This window comes from Malus domestica, chromosome 15 (genome assembly GCF_042453785.1).
Source record: "Malus domestica chromosome 15, GDT2T_hap1".
Lineage (NCBI taxonomy): Eukaryota > Viridiplantae > Streptophyta > Magnoliopsida > Rosales > Rosaceae > Malus > Malus domestica.
Genome location: NC_091675.1, coordinates 51,633,495 through 51,650,508, shown reverse-complemented (window position 1 = coordinate 51,650,508; position 17,014 = coordinate 51,633,495). Strand labels below are relative to the sequence as shown.

The 17,014-nt window shown below is 36.6% G+C and overlaps 2 protein-coding genes across 2 annotated transcripts; both read left to right on the top strand.

The window, feature by feature from the left end:
* Nucleotides 1-8,698: 8,698 nt before the first annotated feature.
* Nucleotides 8,699-9,957, top strand: LOC108172241 (uncharacterized). The gene is made up of 3 exons (XM_017329563.1): nt 8,699-8,726; nt 9,212-9,306; nt 9,565-9,957. Exons 1-3 carry the CDS (start codon nt 8,699-8,701, stop codon nt 9,955-9,957), a joined length of 516 nt encoding a protein of 171 aa, XP_017185052.1.
* An 869-nt stretch (nt 9,958-10,826) lies between these two features.
* On the top strand, nt 10,827-16,636 carry LOC103425331 (alpha-(1,4)-fucosyltransferase-like). The gene is made up of 3 exons (XM_008363411.4): nt 10,827-11,484; nt 15,642-15,815; nt 15,950-16,636. The coding sequence occupies exons 1-3, from the start codon at nt 11,023-11,025 to the stop codon at nt 16,514-16,516; spliced, it is 1,203 nt and encodes a 400-aa protein (XP_008361633.2). The 5' UTR covers nt 10,827-11,022; the 3' UTR covers nt 16,517-16,636.
* The last annotated feature ends 378 nt before the right edge of the window (nt 16,637-17,014 follow it).

Below are 17,014 nucleotides of genomic sequence, written 5' to 3'. Positions count from 1 at the left end.
ATTTATTGTGTGGTTTAATTGAACTTCTTTTTTCTTTAATGTAAAAATACCAATGCACTCGAAAAAAAGGTAATAATAATAATTCGTGTCTTGTAATGAATGGTTTCGTACCAGTAATTAAAATTGGAGGAACTAAATAGAGAAGAATTCAAATTCAAATTTCATTATAAATTATTTACTAAAATATTCTGAAATCAGAGTAAAAATAAAATTGATTACATAAAGAGTTCGTTTAGATGTGCTTTTAAAATGACTAAAAACGTTTTTGATGAAAATGTTTTTGGAACCAATCCTTAGTAAAAATGTATGTAAATCTTAGAAAAACATTTAAAGTGCTTCCTAGAAGAAGCACATAACTGGATGTTCTTGTAGAAACCACTTCAAGTGCTTTTGGAACCCAAAAATATTTTCTATAAAAACACTTTCAGTAATTTTGAAAGCACATCCAAACGAGTCCAAAATTGTTTATTAATTTAGTAGAATTGTAATACCATCATTTCTAAATTGCCTAGGCCCAAATCAAATATTTATATGCTTGGTTTTTTAATAAAATTTTATATGCCCTTGTACCTCTCTGTAAATTTGGTGAGAGCTGCGGCTTAGGAGAAAGTGATACAGCCCTTTTAATGGGTTAATACGAAGGGCAATTTTGAAATTTAAAAAATAAATGAGCTCATAATGGAAAGAAAAAAAAGTCCATTTCGATTACCCCACGATCGGGGATCCAAATACCATCAAATTGTATGGATCTATTTCTATCAAATTTTGGAGTTGAAATTTAAAATATACGGGAGTTACATGAAATGTTAGATTTTCAAATATTTGATAAACACAAGAGTATTTCGCAATCGAAGTTCAACTATTTTCTTCTATTTTGATTACTTTTACGTAAACGTGTCATAAATTTAAATAGAAAATGCTCTAATGTATCACCGTTACATTTCAAAGTGAATGAAATACTGGTATGACATAGGTTACGAAGTCTTTGATATCCAAGGCATATGAATGAACATTGACTAAACTAGCATCACACTCATGACACAATCATTTGATTAGAACTTGAATAAATAGACACAAACACAAGAAACTAATCCTAATGTTTCTTGCGTGTTGGCAACATCCAATGATGGCACGTCCGCGAAAAACACTTTCACTCTCGAGCACCCGTCTTGGTACAAAGAGCAAAGGCACGCTATACATCAGTTCTACTCATGGCACGATCATTTAGTTAAAAGCTGAATACCATTCGTTGGAAGAAGATGATGAGAGGGAGAAAGATGGAACCAATTCTCTACATAGTGCCGTTAGTGTTGCCTTCATTGCAAATGAATATTTGGAAACTTAGATGAAAATGATCGAAACTTGTATCAAGATAGAAGTTGCAAGTACTGGCTCTATTAGACATTGTGGGAAAAAAAAATGCACAAAAACATACTTGTACCATGCCTACATTTCTGCAATAATTTTTGTTTGCTGCAATGTAGTGAAGTCAAAGAAATATCCATCTTAATAAAAATGGTTTTTTTCTTTTTTTTTTTTCTTTTCTACAGACGATATGCGTTAGTAGGTTAAATTGTTAGTTGTTAGAAAGATCAGTAGAGATTGAACCTACACCAAGATGCATATATAGGATTATTGTCTGCATAAAGCGTCATCTGCAAAGAAAGAAAATATCTACCAAATTTGTTTGCTTTATCTCTCTCTCAAAAAGAAAGAAAAACGATCCTTAGTTAGCTCTAATGATGTACATCATTATGCAGACATAAATTTATTCAAATTGACTTGAATAGTGTACTCTTCCACTGCATCTGAGTTTCAATATCGTCCTCGTATCCCATGTCATATCGTTTTCTTCATTTGTTGTAAGCAAATATTAAAAGGAAATGCATTGAAGATGACAAATAATCTAACATCAAGTTATTTTTTTTCTCTATCAAATATGGCTTTAGTAATCTGTGTGTCGATTTAGTTCCTGAATTATTACTTTAGTGAAAATTAGATCTCTAAATATTTTTTTTTTCTCAAAAAAATCAGTCTTCAATGAGTTTAATGACTTATTTTTGTCAGAAAAAAAAAATGTACAGAGTTAACTTTGTTGGATAAATTAGAAATTAGATTCGCAATCAATATGCAACATTAAACTGGTTGCAGCCAACTAACCTTGGAGCCTCATCATCAGCACAGATGGTATCAAACAAGTTATGGTCCAGGTTGTGGAATGCAAATGTCCCACCAAAAGTTCAAGTATGTTTATGGAGACTCATCAATGATTTCATACCTGCCCGAGCAATCCTGGCAAAGCGGCATATAACTACGTATTTGGGATGTGTCCTTATGGAAGAAGGCCCTTTTGCAAAATGTGCTTGGTTGGCTTCAAGTCTTGGACCTTTATTGAGGAATACCCTGTAAGAATATGAGTATGAGATAGAGGAGTTTTAGGACCGGCTATATGTGTTCAATTGGATAGAAAAGTCTTGATAATAAAAGGAATGCTAATCCCTTATGAAGAGGGATTCTGTACAGCATGAAGATCAGAACAAGGAGACAAGATTTGTTTCCTACATGGATTTTGATAGGGAATCCTAATCAGTTATGGTAAAGATTATATGTTTATATATAGTGGTCTCTCTTCTCACAGGTGAATGTTGATATTCTAGACTTAATCCTATTTATAAGTCGAGCTCTTGATAACCTGCGAGAGAAGAGAAGGTACACTGAAAGTTTGCGGCTATGGCTTCGGGTTCTGCTACAAGTGCAGGTATGTTCTTCTTCCTGTGTTTCTCAGATACATAAGTTGAATATTTCTCTCTAAGTTGTAGTTCATGTTTTGGTCTTGGTGATTATGATTAAGGGTCTTACATGTGGTATCAGAGCCACAAGACATATCAACATGAATTCGATCAGTAAAGGAGAAATTTTGTATGTTACTATAAAAAATAAAAAATAAAAATTTTTTTTTTTTTTTTTTAACTCTTACGAAGAATCGAAGTCCGGTTCTGGAGGAAATAAAAGAAGCGTTGGTAATAATGAACCGTCAAAGGAACCATTAAGTTATTATCGAGTGAAGGTTTTCCAGATTGAAGAAAGCAATGCTTTCTTCCATAAACATCGATCTGGGTTTTTCCTTTCCAAAACTCAAATCTTCTATTTTCAAATTCTAAATCGCTTCCGCTGCCCGATTCGTGAATTTGAGTTATAAAGATTAAAAGGTATGTTGTTAATTGCTTTGAATCTTTTGGTAAAATGTAAAGATGAATGTGTTTACTTTCCCAGTTCATCGACTGCAAACGTAAGTCATATGCAGATGTATTTTGATCTTTTAAAGTAGAGATACAGACCTTATTAACCATTCGGTGCTTTCTTTGATCACTTTCAAAATGCCTTTTACATGTATGAGACACCATTAAACCATTTGGTGTCTAAGGATATATGGCAGAAATCAGCGGATCGTTTTTCAAGTTCTTGCTTAATCATTCCACTCTATGTATGCTTATCAACAGATTGTTGATTAAGACTATATATATGGGTCTATGATTATAGTCATAATGTGCAAGGTGATGTTGAGATGAAATCAGGAACTAATAAGTTCAAATTGTGATTTCATTGCAGGTTCATCATCTGCAATATCGTTCCGGACTATGAACTTGGCAAACATTCCTGTTCTCACAGGGGGAAGCAACTACAAGAAATGGAGACGTGAGATTGGGCTCTTATTGACACTCAATGACTTTGACATAGCCCTTGAAACTCCCAAGCCGATTCTGACTGATCAAAGTACAAGGGCTGAGAAAGCTGATGCAGATAGATGGGTCAGAGCAAACAAAGTGGCACTTTCTATACTTGAAAGTGCTATGACTGATACTGTTCGCGGTGGAATCAAGAAGCATGAACTAGCTATTGAGTATTTACAAGCAATTGAAAGAAAGTTCAAAGAATCTCAAAAGGCAGAAATCAGTCACTATATGGCAATGCTGACCACATACAAGATTGATGGCATAGGGTCAATCAGAGACCATATCTTGAAAATGACTGATGCAGCTGAGAAATTAAATTCTTTAGATGTTAATATTGGTGAAAAACAGTTAGTTTTCATGATCCTTCAAGCTCTTCCAAACAAATATAGTCAGTTAAAGGTGTCTTACAACACTCAAGACAAGAACTGGGATGTTGATGAGCTAATTGCACAGTGCGTTCAAGAAGAGGCTAGACAAGCAAGAAAGAGGGAAAGAAACTGAAACGGTGAATTTTGTGCAACCAGACAAGGGGAAGAAATCATTCAAATCATTATCTGGACACTCTGGTAAGAACAACAATACCAAGGTAACCTCTTTTAAGTCTACTGCATCTGCCAAAGTAAAAGACTCTATTAAGGGATCTAGCAATCTTATGGTCAAAACTAAAAATATTGCCAAACTCAGATGTTTTTTCTGCAAAACTAAAGGACACTTAAGAAAAGATTGTCAAGTTTTTCAGGACTATCTTAAAAGTAAGGGTGTAGAAAATGTCAATGTCTGTGTTGAGTCTAATTTGATTGAAATCCCTGTGAATTCTTGGTGGTTTGATACCGGTTGCTCAGTTCACATTTCAAATTCTTTGGAGGGTTTTGTGAAATCAAAACAAACTGGTTTTAAAAATTATAATGTCTTTGTGGGAGAAGGTACTAAAGTTGCGGTAGAAGCTATAGGTATGGTGTGTTTAAAATTGTCTTCTGGTTTTATACTAAAACTAAAGGATGTGCTTTATGTGCCTAAAATGAGGAGAAATCTGATCTCTGCTTCAAGAATTGTCAAAGATGGTTTTGCCTTTCTAGGTGATGATGAAAGTTTAAAATTTTTTGAAAAGAACCACCTAGATTGTGTTTTGGGAACTGCATATTTGAGTGACAATCTGTGGTGTCTAAATTGTACTTTGGAGTCCCCAAATCAACATGTTTTAAACATCAGCACTAAGAGGATGCACTGCAGTGATGATTCTTTCCTCCTTTGGCACAAGAGGTTAGGCCACATATCCAAAGAAAGAGTTTTAAAACTGTCCAAAGCTCAGTTGATCCCTGAATTAAATCTTGCTACTGCAATTGAGTGTGTTGATTGTGCAAAAGGGAAGATGACTAATTCTAGAAAGTTAGATGCCAAAAGGAGTCAGAATTTGCTAGAGATTATACACACTGACATCTGCGGTCCTTTTCCAACCAAAACTATTTGCGGTAATTCTTATTTTGTCAACTTTATTGATGATTTTTCAAGGTTTTGTTACACTTATTTAATCAGTGAGAAATCATATGTCCTAGATTATTTCAAGGTTTATAAAACTGAGGTAGAAAAACAGTTAGGCAAGACCATTAAGATTGTTAGATCGGATAGAGGATGAGAGTATTTTGGCAGGTACAGTGAGGCTGGACAACACAAGGGTCCGTTTGCGCTTTATCTTGAACAACAAGGCATTGTTGCTCAATACACTACACCAGGAACACCACAGCAAAACGGAGTTTCAGAAAGGAGGAATCGAACTCTGATTGGAATGGTACGAAGCATGATGACAAGATCAAAGTTACCAGGATTCCTATGGGGTGAAGCATTGAAGACAGCCACTTATATACTGAACAGAGTTCCGAGCAAAGCGGTTTCATCAACACCTTTTGAAATCTGGAATGGCAGGAAGCCCAGTTTTAGTCATTTCCATGTTTGGGGATGTAAAGCTGAGGCTAGAATTTACAATCCAAATGAGAAGAAATTGGACTCAAGGACAGAATCATGCTACTTCATTGGCTACTCAGAGAAATCTAAAGGCTTCAAGTTTTATTGTCCTCAAGCTCACACCAGGATTCATGAAACTCATAATGCCAGGTTCTTTGAAGATCAAGATATTGCAGACTTATCACAGGGCAGTTTCATTTTTGAAGAGATTGATCAAAATGAGAAGTTTTTTTGCAGTAATTCTTACAAAGAAATGTTGATCACTCCTACTTCCATGATTGAATTGGAGGAAGAACAATTAGACTGTCCAAAAAATATTGACAGAATGGAAATTGATCTTGGGTCCCAACCACAGCAACAAGGGGATCCAACTCCAACTAATGATGCACCAATGAATCCGAGCACTGAAGTTCTCCATGATCCGACATTACCATTGAGACAATCTTCAAGAATCAGAAAAACCACAATGTCAAATGACTATGTTTATTTGCAGGAGCATGAGTTTGATTTTGGCGATGTGGATGACCCTCTCACTTATTCTCAGGCCATGAATAGTTCTCAACAATCCTTATGGCACAGTGCAATGAAGGAGGAATTGGAGTCGATGTCCAAAAACGAAGTATGGACATTAGTGGATTCCAATCCTCAATTCAAGGCTATTGGGTGTAAATGGGTTTATAAGACCAAAAGAGATGCTCACGGCAATATTGAAAGGTACAAGGCAAGGTTAGTTGCCAAGGGATTCACTCAGAGGGAAGGGGTGGATTACAATGACACCTTTTCTCCCGTCTCTTCCAAAGATTCTATGAGGGTCATAATGGCACTTGTTGCTCATTTCAATCTGGAACTGCATCAAATGGATGTTAAAACTGCCTTTCTTAATGGTGAGCTGGCCGAAGACATTTATATGAAGCAACCTCCTGGATTTGTTGAAAAGGGGAAAGAAGACATGGTTTGTAAACTTAACAAGTCAATCTACGGGCTTAAACAGGCATCAAGACAATGGTTCTTAAAGTTTGATCAAGTAGTTACAAGGCAAGGTTTTGTGGAAAACAAATTAGATGATTGCATCTATGTTAAATTTTCAGGCACTAATTTTATATTTTTAGTGTTGTATGTCGATGACATCCTTCTTGCCAGTTCTAATATGAAGCTGCTCAAAGACACTAAGACCATGCTCAGTAAGAATTTTGAAATGAAGGACCTTGGTGAAGCACACTATGTACTTGGTATTGAAATTGTTCGAGATAGATCAAGGAATTTACTCGGTTTATCACAAAAGGGATACATAGAAAGGGTACTCATGAGGTTCAATATGTCAAGCTGCAGTAATGGTGAAGTACCAGTCAACAAGGGAGACAGATTCTCAAAGGCTCAATGTCCCAAGACGCCTATGGAGATAGATAAAATGAAGAATAAGCCTTATGCTTCATTGGTGGGAAGTTTGATGTATACAACTATCTGCACTAGACCGGACATAGCTTTTATAGTTGGAATGTTGGGCAGGTTTCAAGCAAATCCAGGAGAGGCACATTGGGTAGCAGCAAAGAAAGTTTTGAGGTACTTGCAAAGAACCAAGAATTATATGTTGGTTTATGGCAGGAATGAGCTATTGGAGTTAGTTGGCTACACTGATTCTGATTTAGCCGGTGATGTAGATGATAGAAAATCTACTGGAGGTTATATCTTTATGCTAAGTGGTGGTGCAGTCTCCTGGAAAAGTGCAAAACAGACTATCATCGCAACATCGACAATGGAGGCAGAATTTATAGCTTGTTTTGAAGGAATGAAACAAGCTGTATGGTTGAAAAACTTTGTGACAGATTTGAAAGTTGTAAATTCTGTGCAAAGGCCTATCATGATGTATTGTGATAACAATTCTGCAGTATTTTTTAGCAAGAACAATAAGAGAACTTCAGCTTCAAGACTGATGGATGTAAAATTCCTTAAGGTCCGAGAAAAGGTTAGAGAATGAGCAATTCAGGTGGAGCACTTAAGCACAAATGTAATGATTGCGGATCCTTTGACTAAAGCATTGCCGATTGGAGTATTTAAAACGCATGTCTCTCGGATGGGAATACTTGAATCCTTTGATCAGTGGGAGTAATTCGTTAGTCTTATTATGACTGTTTATTCGCTGCTGTGAAGTTCAGAGAGCTGGTGTGGTGATATAGACAGGTTTCAAATTTCAAATTTAAAATCTTATGGCTGGATAGTATTATGTTTGTTAGTTTGTTTTGTTTATTTTATCGAATTGAGATCAGTTATGATGATCTATTGTTTCGAACAAAATAAAGTTTGATATAATTCATTTGTTGCTTTAATAATGGTTTCTCCGTTTAAAGCATTTAGTGATGAATTGTTGATTCATGCATTGTTTTGAAGCAAAGATTTGTTTTACATCTTGCTGACAATGATTTGAAATAGTGGGAGCAAATTATTTTGCTTATTACTGATATTGATCAAGTTCACAACGTTGAGCATACAAATTGAATGTCTGTAACTCTTGAAAACCTGTTTGCTTTATTGTGGTAATACAGTTACAAGCGTTCTGCATTTTGAGATGTATGATAGCTGGTTGTGATTGAAATTTTATTAACAAGACTAGTGATCACTTCTATCTGCACATAATTGACTTGGCTGAGTACTTAAAACTGTTCTCATACTCAAGTGGGAGAATGTAAGAATATGAGTATGAGATAGAGGAGTTTTAGGACCGGCTATATGTGTTCAATTGGATAGAAAAGTCTTGATAATAAAAGGAATGCTAATCCCTTATGAAGAGGGATTCTGTACAGCATGAAGATCAGAACAAGGAGACAAGATTTGTTTCCTACATGGATTTTGATAGGGAATCCTAATCAGTTATGGTAAAGATTATATGTATATATATAGTGGCCTCTCTTCTCACAGGTGAATGTTGATATTCTAGACTTAATCCTATTTATAAGTCGAGCTCTTGATAACCTGCGAGAGAAGAGAAGGTACACTGAAAGTTTGCGGCTATGGCTTCGGGTTCTGCTACAAGTGCAGGTATGTTTATGGAGACTCATCAATGATTTCATACCTGCCCGAGCAATCCTGGCAAAGCAGCATATAACTACGTATTTGGGATGTGTCCTTATGGAAGAAGGCCCTTTTGCAAAATGTGCTTGGTTGGCTTCAAGTCTTGGACCTTTATTGAGGAATACCCAACATCCTAACTTCCTGTTGTGGATGGATGATGTTGCGAGGTTAGTTCCAAAGAAAATTTTTGATCTTTTCCTCATGATTTGTAGGTCTTTGTGGGGAGCAAGGAGCGGCAAACTATGGAATGATAGGACCGACCCTCCTGATGTTTGTGTAACTCGAGCTACATAGTGGTGGCATGCGTTTGTTAGAACTTCGGCGCCAGGTCTTGCGGCTCAGGTGCCAGTTTTTCCAAGTGGATTGTGTTAGAATTAAACATAAACCAATAACAAGTTATATGAGCTACTGTTATCAAAACACAAATCAATGTTCATTAAACCAATGTATAGAGAAAACCGTACCTGTAGATGAACTTGAACCGGTTGCCATATCTGATTTCTGTAACAATGTTGCAGTGCACCTTCTCCTCTCTTCAGTGTTCAAGGTTCTCAACTAATAATAGGTCTTAGTCTTGTATTGAGTTCACACTGCGAGAGCAAATGCCACCATATATATACTATACAATCTTAACCAAATTCTATAAGGATTCCCCTATTAAAATCCATATGGAATACCAATTCATTCCAAATAGCAGTCCAGTTACGACATGGATTTACAAATCCATTCTCAACAAGACTTCATATTCAATCTCTAATCCTACAACCAAGTTTACCGATTCATACTCATGCTCATATTCTAACAGATTGCTCCACCATCAGGACGCCTCAAACTGAACATTGATGGGGCTTGGAACGGGGAACGCAATATGGCAGGCTTTGGTGCCATTGTTCGTGACGGAATAGGGAATTTTGTGGCAGCTAAATGTGGTGGGGAAGACGATGTTTTCTCTCATCTCCAAGCAGAAGCGATGGCCTTAAGGGCAAGTTTGTCTTGGGCAGTTGACTGGGGATTTCAATATATGTTATTTGAATGCGATTCACTTCAAATTGTCGAGGCATCGTGCGATCTTTCTCTAAATTTGTTGTCGATTGGCCAAATTGTGGAAGATATCAAGGTGCTTCTCTATTCAATTACTGAAGGTAAAATTACCCACACTCAACGTCAAGCAAACTCGATTGCCCATTGCCTTGCATGAATTGGTCTTTCGGTGCAACAAGACTGTATATGGAATGTGACTCCCCCAAGTATTGTCACCGACTTACTTGTGGAGGATAATGCAATGCCATGATCGACTCTTATAAGTAACTACCATATCTTTTTCCCAAAAAAAAAAAAAAAAAAAAACTTACTTAAGGACAAGAAAATGATGGTATTACCCTTCAAAATGTGTTGTGACTTGAGTTGATGAAAAATTAGATAGAATAACTTTGAAAACAATAATAGGGATGAAATTAGCATTTTTTTTTATGAATTTAGGGACTTTATCAAAAAAATAAGTTAAGTACCTAATTTTCACTCAAATGATAATTCAAAATCTAAATTGGCAAATTCATCCATAATTTTTTTTTTCACATCTCTACACCTAACTACGAATCTACATTCCTTTAATTTAGTGTCGAATATTATTTGTATAAGAAAATTATTTTCTCTTTGTCATATATTTTTTTGTAAACTTTCGTTTGACCTCTTGAACTATTACCCTTTTTTTTGGTAAAGTAAACTCCTAAATTATTTGAAATTAGCCTTTCGTTTAACCATTCACCATAAAATTCGATGAAATTTTATCTACTTTGCTGTCAAATATTGGCACGTGACCAGCACACGATTCACTCTTGAGTGTAAAGTTGTGTCAGTATTAAATGACAAAGTGGACGAAATTTATCGCAGTTGATAGTAAGAGGTTTTAGTTGGCTGATTTCAAATAGGTTAGGGGTTAATTTACTAAAAAAAAAAATAGTTCAAGCCGTCAACTTAAGTCTTAAACTGAACTAATAGTTAATTTGTTTAGGGATTAAACGGTAATTTACTATATATTTTTATATGTTCGGTAAACGCTCACCACCCGGTCTTGGTTACTAAACTGGAAAATAATTTAAAAACGGGGAGAAAAAAGAGACTGTGCTGGTCAAGACGCCTCATGCACCAGATGGACCGTCTCATCTGCCTCTCTTTCCGGGGATAGAGAGAGAGAGAGAGAGGGAGGGAGGGAGGGAGGGAGAGAGCAACTGCTAAAATCGCCGCCGATCGGGACCAACTCAGTATGCAATTAAAGCCCTTCAACTCCTTCAGCATCGCCTTCATGATGAGCGGCGCACTCTTGCTCGTTTTCTTCTGCAGCTTCCTCGAATTCCCTTTTCTATCAACCTCAATCAAACCCATCAACGATCCGACCAAGTTCACACCCGACCCCTTTACCAACTTGATCGGCGCCTTCAGGAAGTGGGATGCCCAAGTGGGTTGCTCTCGTTTCAGAGAGAAGCACAAGCTGCAGATGTTGCAGAACAAGTCTTCTTCTCTGCAACAAATTCGCGGCGAATCGGAGTGTGGGGAGGCGAAATCGGAGCATGTTAGCGTGCTGGTGAAAGGGTGGACTTGGATTCCTGATAATTTGGATAGTTTGTATTCATGCTCGTGTGGGTTGAGCTGTTTGTGGACTAAATCTCCTGTTCTTGCTGACAAGCCTGATGCTTTGCTGTTTGAGACTACTACACCTCCCCTTCAGGTACTCCATTTTCTTTCTAAATGTTGTAACTTTCATTGATTTCAATTAATTCGTATTATATGTATATATGTATGTATGTATATGTGTGTTTTTACATTATAGCTTGGTTTCTTCGGATCATGATTTATTGATAGAATGTGGTTAAATCTCCAAGAATTTTCTTTTTAATTTTAGAACACATTTATAGGGCGAGCATTTGGAATGATAAACGGAAATATAGCAGACAGTGGCAGATCTAGGAATTTTTCCTCGTGAGTCCGAAATTATGCCCCAATTTTTACTTTCCTTAGGAAAGTTGCTTCTTTGAGCTTTTTTCTTTTTTTTTCTTTCTGCAAACATTTCGGGGGAGAACACTGGAAATTAAAGGGAAAATACCTTAAAAGTACAATGCGAAGAGATTGAACTGGTGCAGTCGCTTGACTACATTCCGTTCCATTTTTTATCCACCACAGTAGGAAGAAGACTCCGCTTCCCCACTTTTTCTGTGTTGAGGTTATGGGAGGGAGTAGTAAAAGACTATATTCAATGCAGGTCAAGAGCTATATATGTATCCAGTTTCTTCTGGTCCATGCTTTTACATGATTAACTCGTATTTAAGAGCTACTTGATTCTTTTACTTGGAAAGTGCACGAGGCTTACTACTACAAGATAGGGAAAGGAGCTAGACCTCTATGGTTACTGCCTTGCGTTAGCACTTTGCACTCCCATTACATACTTGCAGTAGCATTATGTAAATTCCCTTGAGTACTTGTGGCAACAGTTTATAATGTCACTCTAGTGTCTTGCAACTTTACAATAGGATTTTTTATTGGTTGGTAGATGCAATAGGAGTTTGAGTTCTGCAAGCGCTTTACCAATGTTTTCGTTGTTAATTCACTAGGATAAGTAGGCTTCTCCTCTTACTTTCCTCCTGAAGATGAGGGATTCTTCATACAATAGAAAGCTAGGACCTGTGAGAACCTACCTTAATGATAGATTGAAGAGTGCGCTTGTGAAACTAGAGTGGAACTAGAGAATTTTCTCCTGTTTTCTGTGTTTGTACAGCATGTAACTCGTATTGGAATTACAGCCCCAACCATTTTCATATGAAAAAGGTTACTGCACTACCAGGTGTTCTTAGTGTAGCATGCTTGGACCAGACTAGATGGGTGATGTTCTAAGAAGTCTTTTTGTTCAGTTGCAGTTCTTTGTATCTTCATTGTGGCAATCTGCTGATTTACCATAAAATGCTCCTACTCTAGGAAAATTAATGTCTCAAATATATAATGAAACTAGTACACAATATGCACAATGCATGGGTTTCTATAAAGAGAAGTACAAGAAGTAAAATTATATTTTGCGCTTGAGGTAATGATCTAGCTAATGAGGTTCTAACTGTGGCGAGTTTATTGCTGGAATAAAGAGAAGTAAAAGCCTCTACGTTGCATTTCAAGCATACAAGTCATATAAATGATAAATATGTTCTCTAAAAATCAAAGAATGAAATAAGTTCCTCAAAGCTGGAAGTGGATACTTTTTTTTTCTTTTCTGATAGGAAATACAAGTCATATTCGTAAAAGTTGAAGGGGTAAAAATGTCCGGTAGGATGGAAATTTTTGTGTATTTTATAGTCTATGAAACTGAAGGGTTGCCTTTCTGATCTCTCTTTTACCTCAGGAGCTAGTGCTTGCCATCTTAGAATTTCTTTTCATCAATTCTTTGATGTTTTCATCTCACTATGCTCCTGCGTCCTGCCAAACACATCTGCGCAAACAATCAATTTCAATTACCCATTGATGGGGGGACCTGCAAGGGGATGCTCATGCATGTAGCCTGAATGATTGAGATGTTACTATGCTAAGCATTTCTCTGAACGTATATAATGAGTTTGGAAGATATTTGGACCTTTAATAGTTACTGTGCTTTGATATTATGGAGCAAACTGTTGAGTAAAGCAAAGTTAATTTGGGATCTACATTTGGTTCTCTTACTTTGATGCGTGTCATTGTAGAGTGAGATGTGACGGTAATCTTGAGGGTTATTTGGTAGAGCTGAATGAGAGGATCTTCGAAACTTATGTGATGGGTGGGGTTTGATCACTTCACTTGAGGGTAGAGTTCAGTTTTGGACAATCTTTGTGGTCATTTTAAATTAAGTTGATGTTATTCACTGTTCCATCTGGAAAATACACTTCGGAGTTTTAATGACATAATCTATGGGACCAAGTACATTAATCTTGTTACATATGGAGACTCAAAGACAATGAATCTACGTATACATTTTGTAAACTGCATTTATTGCATAAGAAACTTGAGAGACCCTTATTTCTTGTCCTTTTCAACCTGGCTTCTGCATCAAAACTGAAGGTGAGGCTTGTAGTTTTTCTTCCTCATAGTCGGTAAGTCATTCAGTGTTTAAGAAATGCAGTAGTTTCTTTTTCTTTTTTTTTTTATTGTTCAAGATGGAATGAGTTACTATCAGCTTAGGGCCCAACTTCAAGGTAAGGGGTTTATATGATAGTGTTATAAAATTTATCTATCTTGCTACAAGTATGAAAACCGTGACATTTTCCATGGATTTTGTGTTTATACAATATCACTATTTTTGAAGTTAGACAAGTCTATTGAAATGTTTTGGGGTTTATCCAGATTGATATATGGATGTATGGACTTTGAGATTATTTATGAAGCATGAGAACTTCACTGATGTGTTATTTGAGGGGATAAAAGTGCCATGTGGGGACGTAAAGCAGTGAAGTGATTTAGGCGTAAGTGGAAGTCTCACCCTGTGAGGCGATTTAGGTGCACGTAGTGGCCCCATATTATGAAGTTAACATAAATATAAAAAGACAATGTAATATAGGGATGTAAGGCAGTGAAGAAATTCTGGGGACGTAAGGCAGTAAAGCGGTTTAGGTGTAGGTGGCGATCTCATGTTTTGAAGTTAAAAGTGCTGTGTGGGGACAACATAAAAAAAAAGGTCGTACCCAGTGCACAAGGCTCCCGCTTTACGCAGGGTCTGGGAGAGGTGAATGTGTGGGGACAACATAAACCAGCAAAATGATTTAGGTGCGTGTGGCAGTCCCATGTGATGAAGTTATTCTAAATATAAAGGGATAATGTACTATGATACAGTGTGATTTATACTTTAAGATAAATATGAAATTCTTTAGCGTGTAAAATGACTCTGCTTGACTAGGAGATACAAAAAATAATCACTTGGCCCATTGAAGCTCACCCTCCAGGCTTCTTATGGGCAGGACAAGTTAGGCCAAATGAGATTTTAGATATTTTCGGATAAGTTTTCACTTTCTGTACCTGTAGAGAATTCACTTATTTCTATAGAAAAATACACTTTTTGCGTTATTTTATTTTATCACATGCTAGATTGTGGAAATATAAATTTACAGAAAGGAAAGATTAAAAGGAAGTTTGGAGAAAATTAATTAAAAAAGGTGAATATTTATTAATTTGTTGTGTAAGAAAAGTTTTATTTTTTAGAGATAGGTATGCATCATTTTACGTTAATGTAGGTTTAATTATCAAAATGCCTCATGAAGTATCACGACTGTATCACTTTCGCCCTTTCTTTTGCAACCATATCACTTTTCCCCTGGATTTCATTCCCTATTCCAGAATACTCAGTCTGTACAATTAACTTGCTCCATGATATCGACATAATCATGATGTCAATAATATGGATGACATATTTCCGACATATCGAGAATCTAGTAATCAAATGTTAACAGTAAATGGAAGGAGTTGACAAACTCTGGTAATGTGAGACACAAAGTGAAAGTTCAGGGGGGAAAAGTGATTAAGGTTCAAAAGCAGGGGGTAAAGTGATAAGTCGGGGGTATGTTCCGGGGGAGTTTTGATAAATAAGCTTTTAGTTTATATGACCTTTTTATTTAGTTCATATTTCGTTCTTTTTTTTAACTTTGGTTTTGGACTTCTTTTTCTTACTTTTCTGGCATTATATTTGTGGTCCTCTTTGTTTTATTTCATTTTTTATTTCATTAGTACTCCTTGTTCTGTTTATTTTGTACCGGGTTAGAAAGCTAACATGGGCAGTAATCTTGCTACAGCCTTATCTTGCGCATTATCTATGTACATTGTCTTGGTATGTCGTTTTCTAGGTCTACTTCATTGCCTTAATACTTTTTTTGGTTTTGTTAGAGACACAGTGGAGATCCACTTCGCGTGTACATGGATCTTGAGGCTGGCAGGAAGCGATCTGGTGTTGAGGATATATTTATAAGTTATCACGCCAAAGATGATGTGCAATCCACCTATGCCGGTGCACTCTTTCACAATGGTCGAAATTATCACGTGTCTCCCTATAAAAACAATGTAAGTACTTGGCTTCTTGTTCTTTCTGTGTTCTTTGCATACTGTTTTGCTTATTTCTGTTCATCTCTGTCGCATGATGTACATTTTCAAATATATACCGCTAGTTGTATGACTTTATCTGGAATTCTTTGAAGGATACACTTGTTTATTGGTCATCATCACGCTGTCTGTCTCAAAGAAATATTCTTGCCCATAAGCTTCTCAGCTTACTACCTCACCATTCATTCGGCAAGTGCTTGAACAACGTCGGTGGCTTGGACATGGCCCTTTCTTTCTACCCCGATTGTGCCGGTGATACGGCCACCCAGAAATGGTGGGACCATTTGCATTGTGCCATGTCTCACTATAAGTTTGTTCTTGCTATCGAAAACACAATGACAGAGAGTTACGTGACGGAGAAGCTATTTTATGCCCTAGATTCCGGTTCAGTTCCAATCTACTTTGGTGCCCCTAATGTCTGGGACTTTGTTCCTCCCCATTCGATAATCGATGGCACTAAATTTAAGAGCTTGGAGGAATTGGCGTCTTACGTGAAGTCCCTCGCCAACGACCCAGTTGCGTATGCCGAGTACCATGCGTGGCGAAGATGCGGGGTAATGGCGAATTACGTCAAAACCCGCGCATTGAGCCTCGACACATTACCATGCAGACTCTGCGAAGCTGTTAGCAGAAAAGGTGGGAGAAATGGAAGAACCAAGTGAAATTTTTATGTTTTATGTATAATTTGTATACAAGCACAGCTGATACATGTATTAGTGAAAAGAAGAGAAAACTGGGAATTGATTAGAAATGAAATTAACGGACAATTTTTGTCGAATTTATTTTCTGGTGTTGATCTTTCTTGTATTACAAGTTATAAGTGTCTGTGCGATGTTGTGTGTTTAAATTTTTTTGAAAATACATACATAATGAAAACAGATGTTATAGAAGGTGGACTCATAATTATCAAAAGCTTGGCAGTGCTCAACTACTCATTGCTTAAAAGATAGAGATACTATGAAAGTTAGATTTATGTACATTAGTTCATAGTTATCAGAAGATTGGCAATGTTCAACTGCTCATATTGTTTAAAACACAGAGATGCTACGAAAGCTAAATTTATGTACCTAAGTTGCAATGTTCAAAAGATAAAAATGTTACATACACGTCTATAGTTATTAGAAAGTTGACACTGTTCAAGTACATAGTTTGACGACCTT

Bases quoted from the DNA above. Each gene is read 5' to 3' on its own strand.
- LOC108172241 (XM_017329563.1), top strand. From the start codon at position 8,699: ATGGCTTCGGGTTCTGCTACAAGTGCAG. The intron at 8,727-9,211 runs GTATGTTTATGG...ACCAATGTATAG, and splicing joins GGGTTCTGCTACAAGTGCAG to AGAAAACCGTACCTGTAGAT. The intron at 9,307-9,564 runs GTTCTCAACTAA...ATATTCTAACAG, and splicing joins TCCTCTCTTCAGTGTTCAAG to ATTGCTCCACCATCAGGACG.
- LOC103425331 (XM_008363411.4), top strand. From the start codon at position 11,023: ATGCAATTAAAGCCCTTCAACTCCTTCAGCATCGCCTTCATGATGAGC. The intron at 11,485-15,641 runs GTACTCCATTTT...TGGTTTTGTTAG, and splicing joins CTACTACACCTCCCCTTCAG to AGACACAGTGGAGATCCACT. The intron at 15,816-15,949 runs GTAAGTACTTGG...AATTCTTTGAAG, and splicing joins TGTCTCCCTATAAAAACAAT to GATACACTTGTTTATTGGTC.